Genomic DNA, 11,713 nt, shown 5'->3' with positions numbered 1-11,713 from the left:
TTTTCCTCTCAAATGTCTTCTAAGTGCACTTTAAGTAGTAATAACTGGCAGTTACTGACATGCACACACACACACACACAAATGGATTTTGCAAATGTAATTAAAGGTCTTTAGTAGAGACCTTATCCTGGATTATCCAAGACCAAAATGATCACAAAGGTTTCTTGGATTTAGGCATTTAGGAATGTCCCAATCACAGCAGTGATTCAGCAATGGAGTAAAGGCTGGCCTGATGGAGCAGTAAGCCAAGAAATGCAGACATCATGTAGTAGTTCAAAAAGAAGAGGAAAGATTCTTTCCATGAATTTCCAGCCCTGTCTACACCTTTATTGTAATTCTGTGATACCAATTTCAAACTTTCAACTTCTACAACAGAAAGACACTGTGTTGTGATAAGCCACTGTTTGCTTTTTTTAGAAGTGGCAATGGAAAATTCATACATGAATGATGATTATTGAGTTGCGTGCAGACTCCATTCTAGACAGCAGTCTCATCAAAGGATTATCAAGGGGAGATGCTCTCTCGCAGACTTCACTACTGAGACTGTAGACCTCTTCAACCTGGAGGAAGCCTCTAAGAGTTACTGGGAAATTTACAGGCAGGGACTAGCGAGTACTTTTTCATGAAGGTTTAGACAAATCCGTTTATCTTGGGCCTGCTTCAGTGCCTTACTGGAGCTTATCTGTGAGCTGCAGAAGTGAGAGGAGAGCCAATGAGCTGAAAGCTCTCTCAGACAATCTGCTTCCTCTGTCTTTGCTTCAGTGCTTCATACAGGAAATCTAGTGCTGTGTCAAGTTCCAGAGAAGAGTCTCTTCTCTCCCAAGTTACTCATCAGGTGCAAATATCTCATGAGGATAAGAAAGTGCTGAGGGAAAGGAGTGGTCTGCTGTGGCTGGGCTAAGAGGATCCAGAGCCACAAAGGCAACCAACCAGAGGGAGCTTCGCCATGCTACATGCTGCTTTTCTGTCTATGAGGAGGAAAAGTACAGAGTGAAGGGCAGAAACCAAGAAAACAGCAATGCTCAGTCGTCAGCGAATTTTGGACCTAGTGCTACTCCTGGTGTTAACCCTTTCAGTGGCTGGTGAGTCTGAATTCCCTTTGAGAGAAAGCTAGGTCAGAGACCTGATGGAAGATCTTGAAGCTTGGGACAATGCAAGCCAGTTGCAATCCTAGAGATAGAGGGACTACCTCCAGATTTGTATTACTGAATCACCCTTGCTTTCTGTCTTTTCCTATTTATTTTATGGTGATTATATGCATTTCTACAGTTCTTATCCTCTCTCTTCCCATCCCCCCCTTTTTTGGAGGAGGAAAGAAAAATAAGGCATATACTAGTAGCAATCAAAGCCACTTAGGTTTTCATTGTGTCTTCCTTCTTGCTTAAAAAAAATTATCCTATATTACCTGGATCTACATTGTTAATAGTATACATTGTTAATGTTTATTTCAACTACTTTCTATGACAAAGATTAAAAAATACAATATGCATACAGTTGTACTGGAATGTCTGTATTTATCTTAAAGATATATGGGCTATAGGAGACACTTTCTGAATTACAGGATTAATTAATTACTGGGCTCCGCAAGGAGTGGGAGAGAATTTGGGGCTACTGTGGGGGTGTCCTTGTTTCACTATCAAGGGTTGGTAGGAGCTGGTGTGGGAGGGAGTTTTCAGGTTTCACTTTTAGTAGATGGAGCAGCTGTAAGGGGACAGTATAGGTGGTTTTAAAATTTACAAATGATGATTAAAAGGAAAAAAGGGTGCTTTCTCTTCATCTGAATAACTTTAAAACCTTTGTTGTCTGTTTTCCAGCAAAAAAAGGTCACATGCTGTTCTTACTAGGGAGCAGGCCTTAAATAACCATTCTCTACTAATGTACCTTTCTGTCAAGAATTATCAAAAACATTTCTTCTTTGATCTTTGCAGCAACCAAGTACAGTAGGCATGGAAGATATTTCTCCATATCACAAATATAGAAACTAAGACTTAGAGAGGTGAAATGATTTGACCAAGATTAGATACAAGTTAGTGGATAGGAGAATATGCTTAGTGATAGTATATATCAGCAATCATCATGAACCATTTGAGGGGGCAGTTTTACTCAATATTTTAAAAAATTAAATTATCTTAAAGTGATTGTAGAAAGAATTTTAAACTCAGCATGTCAATTTCTGAGTACAATGCATGTTGGCCAATTGGTATTCCTCAATTTTTAACCCTTATGTTTTTCACTAAGGAGCATGCATCCCATAACACTACTGAAAAAAGCTGAGCTAATATTTAGTTATGAAAAGTTAGATGTAAAATTTAGTTACACTTAATGGACTATTACTTAAACAGAACACGTGATCTGAATCTTTCCATAATTGTGATTTTGTTGTAGTAAAGTCTTCTAGAAATCTGTGAAGAACCCAGTTAGGCAAAGGAAGCTAGGTAGGCAAGGAGCTGTCAATGACAACTTGAACTATTACTTTTACAAAAGGGAAAAAAATAAGATGAAAGAAGTAGATCATTTCAATCTTAAAGAAAAGATAGGTCTAGCCACTGGTGGTTCACGCCTATAATCCTAGTTACTCAGGATGCTGAGATCTGAGGATTGAGTTTCAAAGCCAGCCCTGGCAGGAAAGTCTGAAAGACTCTTATTTCCAATTAACCACCAGAAAACAGAAAGTGGTGCTGTGGCCCAAGTGGTAGAGCGCTCAGTCTTGGACTAAAGAGCTCAGGAACAGCACACCCAGGCCCTGGTTTAAGCCTCATGACTGACCAAAAAAAAAAAAAACCCCAAAAAACCAACATCTATTTCTTGATGTAAGGAGGAGGAGAGCCTATGTTCATCACATTGTTGATGCCTATGCTTGTGTCATTTTAAAGTTATCCAAGTGTTTTGAATCAAGATATGAAAAAGCCATTTGCTTTATGTAAAGTGATTTGGTGATGAAGTTACCAAATGGTTTTGAATAAGTCATGAGAAACTACATGGAGCAATGACCTCTCCACTTTATTATTACTGCATTGTTAACTGTACTACCAAAGGAAATAACTTACTATATGCAAGATACATTTACAAAGGAACAGGAGAGCTGACCTGGAGGAAGAGATAAAAAGAAAGGAGTCAACCTCATTACTTTCAGGCTTGTCTTTGTTTCTTGGTTTATGATAGCTGTGAATTGACCTATTATCAATGAAAAACATAAGCTGTTTTTTGGTTTGCTTTCTTTACTTTCTATTTGTTCATAACTTCAAGCAGTGTAGTAGCTGCTGAACAAGATATACTAAGAAAATACCTGGGGGGGGGCAAAATAATGTAAATAATCTAAATAATCTACTTCTGAGCCAGGTTTGCAACCTTGTACCTGGGTTCTTTTTTCTTCCATTCTTTATGCTCTGTGCTTACCATTTCTTTCTTCTTTCAGCCTTAACATCTTCTAGATTTGTTTTATTGTGTTAAATTTTATTTTTCTGTTCCAATTAAAATAATGCCAAGTTATTGATCTTGATAATAGGAGTGGTTAAAAGAAAACCTTGAATATATATATACATATATATATGTGTGTGTGTGTGTATGTGTATATATATATATATATATATATATATATATTCTCTTTTGAGGGCTAATTTTTATTCATTTCTCACTATCTTCCACTAGAGGGCAGGCAGTAACTAGAGGAGATAAAATCTAGACTAGTCTTTTGGTAGGTTCAGCAGATTGAAGATGGACGAGATGAAAAGCAATTGTGGAACAGAAAAGATTAATTCTCACTCATTTCAGTCCTTTCTTTGTTTCCTGGTGTGTGATAGTTGTGAAGTTGTTACTATAATTTATAGCTATGTTTTACTCTACTTATTCTTAAGCAATTAATACAAATCATAAGTCCTTATTAAAAGCATTATATATAGAGGTGTTTGTGTAGAGAATAGTGCCTAAAAGTTATAACAAGCTAAATTAGGAAGCCAGGGCTAAGATAAAGCCCTTGGGAAACATTTAAAATTGGTAAATCTAATAATGGCCTAGCAACCGAGTTTAGATTTGAAGAATGTCAAAAGTATGGTGTGTTTTTCTCTCTGGGAGAGATGTGTTTTGAGTTGGGCCTGAACAATAGATTTGGATAGATATGGGAATTCAGAAAAAGAAATTGGGAGAAAATGAGCAACAAGTGCAAAGGCATGATGTTCTTGGAGAGAATGACTTTTATGTTGATAGAGCAGAGCTTGTATATCATATAGTAGGAAGTAAGGCTAGATTTCAAATTCTTGATCGCTAAACAGGAATCTGTGTATTCTGAAGTAGATGATGATAGGCCATCTGTTGGTTCTGAAAAGGAAAATAAGTCAATATTTTTGGAGACTAAAGTGTCAGCAATATCCTATGTAATAGTAGCAGCATTTAGTACACAGTTTATTGTGAAGGAGAAATCAAGAATTTCTATGCTGCAAGTCCTACTTTTGAAAGTTTAGTAATGTCACATTGATTGCTGGGAAGGAAGTTTGTGGAGACAGAACTTAAACCCATTTTAGAGGATGGTTACAGAGAAGGGGAAATGTGGCAAATTCCAGGGTTTGTGAACCATTTATGGAGTGAATGAGCCCACAATGAGAGTAGTGATAGAAATAATAATAGAATAAGCATTAAAATTGGGTTCTAAGAACCATAATTACCTCTTTCATCTCTATAAGAGAGGAAAATCCAAGATTGGAGAGGAGACAATATAATCCATCAATTGAGTACTTAACCTTAAACAGGAGGAAGGAAGTAAAATTGATGCAATTCGATAGTAAGTAAACTCAGAACCACTACAATTTCTGAAACTGAGGCATGAGTTGGGAAATTAAGTACAGGGAGGCTAGTAGGTTGATAGTAGGGAGATGAGAAAGAACAAAGGTGGTTACTTTAGATACATTTTCTGAAGTTTGATCTGAACAGGTAAAGAAGACACGATCTCATTTCTTTTACTCTTTGGGAGGCAGAATGCTTGAAAGACTAAGTCTACATCTGTGGATGCAGTTGCCTCTGCTCTCAGCCTTTTCTAGTCTGGTTTCCACTCTATCACTTTACCAAAACGTTTTTCTTACAGGTCTTAAAGGTCATGGTGACATTGTTGCTATTGATCATAAAGCTTCTTCATTATTACTTTCAGATTGTTTCTCCAGGTGATTTGATCTTGATTGTTTTCTATTGTGAAACTTTATCTTTCCCTAGTTTTATGGCAATGCATTTTCTTTCTAATTTTTGTCATTGTTTTTGCTAATGAAAACTGCCTCCAACAGATTTCTATTTATGTGTTTTCTTTTCTTTTTTTTGGGGGGGGGGTGTCTGGTCGTGAGGCCTGAACTCTGGGCCTGGGCGCTGTCCCTCAGCTCTTCAGCTCAAGGCTAGCGCTCTACCACTTGAGCCACAGCACCACTTCCAGCTTTTTCTGCTTATGTGGTGCTGAGGAATCGAACCCAGGGCCTCAAGCATGCAAGGCAAGCGCTCTACCACTGAGCCACCTTCCCAGCCCTACTTATGTGTTTTCAAGACTTGTGTTTTGACATCTTCTCTAATTTCTACCCTAGCGACAGCAATTTGGCTGGCTTCTGGACTAGATCTGGCTTGTAGATCTTTTAGTTAGTTCATATAATATTTTAAAAAGAATTTTAATTAGCTAATTAGCTGCCAACTGATAATAAATTTGAGAGATTTTACTTGAAATTTCTGAGTTACTCTCTGGAGTTGCTGTGAAGGTTAGACCAGATAATACATACAAAGTAAATGAGCATTAAAAAAAAAAAAAAAGCAACAGAAGCTCATGCCTATAATTCTAGCTACTGGAGAGGCTGAGGTCTGAGAATTGAGGTTCAGAGTCATCCCAAGCTGGCTATCGCATTACATGTCACATACTTGTGCAATGTTTTTGGTCAATGTTTATTGCCCCTATTCTATTAAAAGCCCTTGGATAAATGGTCTTTGAGTACCTAGATATTATAACTCATTAGATGAATATTCTCAAAGTTTCTATGCTTTATCACACTAAAAGCTTTAGGGTACTGATGGGTGGTAACTCAGGTGCCATCTAATGGCAAAATTTGTTCAAGAAACTCACCATTATCATAGATTATTTTAGTAATTTATCTTCACAGTCTCATTTCCTTAGTAATCTTCTTATACATTTTTCACAAAATCAGTAGTTACTCTGCACAGAGCTTTAGTTGAGGAAAAGATTCCATAGGTTTGTAATTCCAAGCATTCCTGTTTAGTGCTTAGAAATAGCATTTAGGGGACAATTGTTTTTGCTTTAAATTAATTATCTTCAGGATGATACTGCTTTTTAATGATGGGTCAGAAATAAAATTCTAATTTTAGGACTTCCTCCCCCAACAGTTAAAAGTTTTCTGTACTTTCTGGTCACCTATCATGGATTTCAGCCAATGCCTATATAGTTCAATAAAAATGACTGCATTAGGGGCAGAAATATACATGTGGGTGACAATCTTATTTTTAGAACCTCACAAAAAAGAGGCAATTTAAGTTTTACTTAAATCCATTCATAACTCTAAAATGTTCTAAAATAGCACTTTTGTCTCTAATCTACAATATGTAGTTTACATATGTAGAAAACATTCAATGAGTAAAATGTTGAAGTTGTTGTTTTAAGTTTATTATCCCCTTGATCCAGAGGATTCATCTTTAAAAGTTTCGGTACTGCTGTGTGCTGGTGGCTCACACTGTAATCCTAGCTACTCAGGAAACTGAGATCTGAAGATCCTGGCTCAAACCCAGTACAAGCAGAAAAGATCCTGAAAGACTCTTATCTCCAATAAACTACTCAAAAAAGCTGGAACTGGTGCTATGGCTCAAGTGGTAGAGCACTAGCCTTGAACACAAAGAGCTCAGCGACAGAGCCCAGCCTCTGAGTTCAAACCCCAGGACTGCAAAAAAAGAAAAGAAAGAAAAAAAAGAAAAAAAAAAGTTGCTGAACTGCATTGATTTTACTGGTGACTAGAAACTGTCATGGACTTAGTAAAGTTAAATAGATGGATTAGAAGAAGTAAATAAAAGTTCCTGTCATTACTGTTTAAATTTCTGAGAAATTGTGTGATTAAGATTTCTCAGTCACAGCAGGTACACTAGCTACTCAGAAGGCTGAGGATCACTGTTCAGTGCCAGTCCTGGCAACAAAGTCTTCTTGATACGCTTATTTCCGATTAACCACCAGAAAACTGGAAGTGGAGTTGTGGCTCAAAGGGACAGATTGCTACTCTTGAGCAAAAAAGCTCAGGGATGATGCCCAGGCCTCAAGTTCAAGCCCCATGTCAAGAATGAAAAAAGATGTCAGTCACAAAGCTGCATTTATTTTAAATGAAACTTGAATTTTTAGGATAAATGTACTGGTTGATTATAAAGTAATTAGCACCTCAGCTTGTAGTGTTCTTTCATGTTTTGTTCCTTACTTGTTAAATAAGAAAAAAAAAACAACCCAATAATCCATGTTATACAAAGGGAAAAATGACATTTAAATTAATTTAATTAGGATAGAGACATAGTTTAAGTGGTAAAGTACTGGCCTAAAAAACCATGAGGCCTTGATGCAAACCCCAGTAGCACGAAAAAACCAAACAAATCAAAATGAATTCATTTAATTTTTGACAAAAATTCAGGGACAAAATAGGAAGCTAAAGAGGAAGTAAAACTTACAACCCCCATCATTTTCTAGCTATTAGAAATGACTTAATGCTTAAACTATAAGGTTCACTTCAAAATTTGTTAAAGTAATTTTGAAAAGTTATTGATGTTTGAGGCAGTGTTGAAGTTCGAAAGCTAGAACAACCAAATGAAGAGAGAAATTATTTCACTTGGCTTTGCCAATACAAAATGAGAGACTACTTTCACAGATTTCAATATATATTTACTTTGTGGTCATTCTTAAGGGGTAGTAAATTCATTAAATGTTAAATAACAATAAAGATGACTCGTTATAAAGATCATAATAAGCCATAAGGATGAGTGATACAGTGCTGACCTGTAAAGAAATGTTCATAAAAATAATTAAAAAAAAACTCATTATGCTCTATTCTGTTTTTCAGCCATAGGGGCATCTTACAAAATCATAGCTTTATTATTTTTTTTAAGTCTAGAGTTTTCTACTAATTCAAGGGTCTTAGGTGAAGTTCATTCATCAGACCATAAATCACATTGTTTGGGAAGGGTTCTTATCCCTACCTTAGAAATAACAAATGAATACTAAAAGCAAAATTATCTAAATAAGTGAAGCAGGAAACATGCTCTATTCTGGTTAATAACAGTTAACCAAGCATCATTCCCAATGCTATGATTTTAGAAATGAATGGTTTGGGACCTTTTGTTTTTGAAATCAGAACTCACACTGCAATAATTTACAATAGATTGCAAACTGCTCAACACCACGAGAAGAAAGTCATGTGCTGTTTGGGAGGGTGAAAGCTCTCTGGAGCTCCGGTTTTGCATTGTCATGGCCGCACCCATTGTGCTCTGTGGGGGTGGCTGTGCTTGCTCAGGCAGATGACAGTGACGATCTGGAAAAGGAAACTCACAACTGGTGCTGGAAGTTAAGAGGTTTCACTAGTAGTGAAATCATGAAACAATAAAACACATTGCTACTGATGACCCTGATCGGTGTTTGTTGTCAAACATCTAAGGGCCAAGGATGTTTGTTGGGAATTTGTGTTTATTTTTGTGGTTGTATGTTCTAACGTTATATGTGTTAAAAGTTGGAATTTCTGTTATGACTTCTATTTAATTTAACTTTATTATTATTATTTTTGTCCAAGACCAGGACTTGAATTTGGTATCTGATGTTTTTAATTCATTGGCTGGCCTCTACTACCTGAGCCATACCTCTGCTCTGTGTTATTACTTCTAATTGCGACCTTTTCAATTCCGTGGAGTAATATTTACACATCATTTAAGTAAAATGTATGATTTGACCAGTTTTGAGAGTTGTGTACTTTGTGAGTTAGCACCCTAAATAAGATATAAAATGTTTCCCTCATTTTCAGTGTCTCATAGGGATCTCTATAGACTGTCTCTCATTTGGAGCAACCAGTGGTCACCTTAGCAGACTTACCATTTTTGTATTTACAGTATGTAGGATGTAGCATGTATTTATCTCTTTTTCATTTAACAGAATGATCTTGAGGTTCAAGGTTATATGTTTTTCTGTTTGTTGTTGAATAGAACTATAATATGGATCATTTATTTATTTACCCATTAATGACACCAGCTGTCACTAGTTTTTGGCTAGTGAGAATATATATTTGTGATAAGGCCACTGAAAATTCATGCACATAATATGTTTTCGTTTTTGTTAGGTAAATACTTCACTTCTGGGGTGATCAAATTATACAGTGGGTACATGTTTAATTTTGAAAAAAGTTACTGGAAGTTTCCTAATGTATGTATTCCAGTGTTTCCATTTTCCTGCCAGTCATTTTTAGAAACACTTAAGTATCTTACTGACATAAAATTATTGAATGCTTAATAATTCTTTATATACTGTATGTAGCAGTCATATATAACAAGTATTTTCTTATTCTGTCATTTGTCTTGTCATTTCTTTCAAAGTATGAAATCTTGTAATTTTGATAATGCCCAGTTGATCAAATTTTCGTTCATTTTTAATTTTTTTCTTAGCCTAAGAAAGTGCCAAAGCCCTATAGACTCTCCCAATGTTTTCTTCCAGGGGTTTCACAGTTTTTAGCTTTTACATTAAAAAGTAACAATTCATTGGAGAGTAATTTTTATGTGTGTAAATGGGAAGGGTTGAAATTCATTTTTTTTTTCTGCATGTGGCAAACAAGCGTTCTATCATCAGTTGTTGTAAAGAGTTTTACCTACTTTAAATTGTCATCCTTTATTTTCATTTATTTTTAAATACATAAATAATGGAAGTATAAATCTATGTATAGACTGTATGTTCAGTTCCATTGATCAAAATCTATCCTTTAAGCAATACAAAAGTGTCTTGGTTTATAGCTTCAAAGCGAAGCTTGAACTTGGGTTGTTTCTTTATGGTTTTTTATTTGGAGGGGAGGAAGAGGACAAGGGGGGGATTAAATTGCATTGGTAAGTCTAGGCTTGCATTCACATAGAAATTCAGGGACATCTTCTCAATTTTTATAGCAACAATTACCTCATTTTGATTGATATTATGTTGAATTTAAACAACAATTTGAGGAAAACAAACAAACAATACTGAGTCTATCTCACAACAGCTTACTTTATGTATGTAAGGTTTTTTTCTAAAATGTATCCCTGCAAAATACTTTGTTTAGAGCTTCTAGTATACAAGTCTTGCCTGTTTTTTGGTTAAGGTTCTTACTATTTTGTCTATACTATTGCAAATGGAATTGTTTTTTAAATTATATTACCTAATTGTGCAAGTGTGGAAATATAATTATTTTAAAGTATCAAGAATATTTTTATATTATGATTTTGCTGAACTCAGTTGGTTCTAGTTGCTCTGTGGACTCCTATCATGTTCTCTAGGGAGGGACAGTTTTGTGTCTTTGTTTCTGATCTATATCTTTTCTTTTCTCACTGCTTTATTGCAATGACTAAACACTTCTCCAACAAATTCAAAAGAAGTGCCAAGAATAGGTACTTTTACTCTGGGCCTGGTTTTGCATACTATACACACTTCTATCTGTTTCGTTTTATATCTTGAAAAGAAAAAAAATAATACAATGGCACGTGATAATTTATACAGGTGTCTAGATGTTTACACAGTAAGACCAAAGCAGGATATTCTTAGGATCAAAAAGGCTCAATAGCTATGTGCATGTATATGATCATAAAAATATCAGTTACTGAAATGAATTCCAAGAAATGGAAGCAAGAGGGTTTTCTATCTTTTTTTTCTTTGTTACTGTTTTTGTTTTCTTTTCCTTTTGTCTTGTTAGGGACAAAGGGTGAAATGTAGCAGTGATACCAGACACAATGTGGGAAATGAACAATACAACTTATGGGTGAGGACAAGAGGGAAAAACTGTGAGAGATCAAGGGAAGGGGTGGCATTGTATAAAAAGGCATGTATTCATGGAACTATATCCATGAGTACATTTGAACGTGCCTCAAAGTGGCAGAGTGCTAGCCTTGAGCAAAAGAACTCAGGGACAGTGCCCAGGCCCTGAGTTTAAAACAACATCAACAACAAAACAGAAACAAACAAACAAACAAAAAAAGAACTAATTACCGGACATATGTAATTGTAATCCCTCTGTATATCACCTGTATTTTCACAATAATAATAACAACATATGTATATACAAAAAAATCACCTCCAATATATCTTGGTCATTCCATAGTAGTTTATGTAAACATTTCTTATTCTTTTTAGTTTTGTTGTACTTTAATTCTGTACTTCAATTTTGTTTATATTTTTCATTTTCTGTTTTCAATTTTATTGATTATTTTCTATAATTACTATCTTCTGTTGTTCTTTTCTTTTCTTTTCTTTTTGTGGGCCTAGGTGCTATTGCTGAGCACTTTAGCTTAAGGTGAGCTTTCTACCACCACCGCCACAGTGCCACTTCCAGTGGATTATTGAAGATAAGAGTCTCAGGAGCCTTCCTGCCTGGGCTGGCTTTGAATTTCGACCCTCAGATCTCAGCCTACTGAGTAGCTAGGATTACAGGCATGAGCCACTGGTGCCCAGCATTTCTGCTGTTTCTTTGAATTTGATTTGCTGTCCAATTAA

At 35.7% G+C, this 11,713-nt stretch overlaps 1 protein-coding gene across 1 annotated transcript in view; it reads left to right on the top strand.

Annotated features, from left to right (window-relative positions):
- Window positions 1–697: 697 nt before the first annotated feature.
- Window positions 698–11,713, top strand: part of Cd200r1 (CD200 receptor 1) — a 31,023-nt gene continuing 20,007 nt past the window's right edge. The window contains exon 1 of the mRNA XM_042677021.1: window positions 698–1,082. Within this exon, the coding sequence (XP_042532955.1) occupies window positions 1,019–1,082 (64 nt within the window). The 5' untranslated portion in view covers window positions 698–1,018. The remainder of the gene's footprint in view (window positions 1,083–11,713) is intronic.

This window comes from Dipodomys spectabilis, unplaced genomic scaffold, assembly GCF_019054845.1.
Source record: "Dipodomys spectabilis isolate Male_0828 unplaced genomic scaffold, ASM1905484v1 ptg000032l, whole genome shotgun sequence".
NCBI lineage: Eukaryota > Metazoa > Chordata > Mammalia > Rodentia > Heteromyidae > Dipodomys > Dipodomys spectabilis.
The sequence above is the reverse complement of the archived record's forward strand: the minus strand, read 5'-3'. Positions and strand labels throughout refer to the sequence as shown.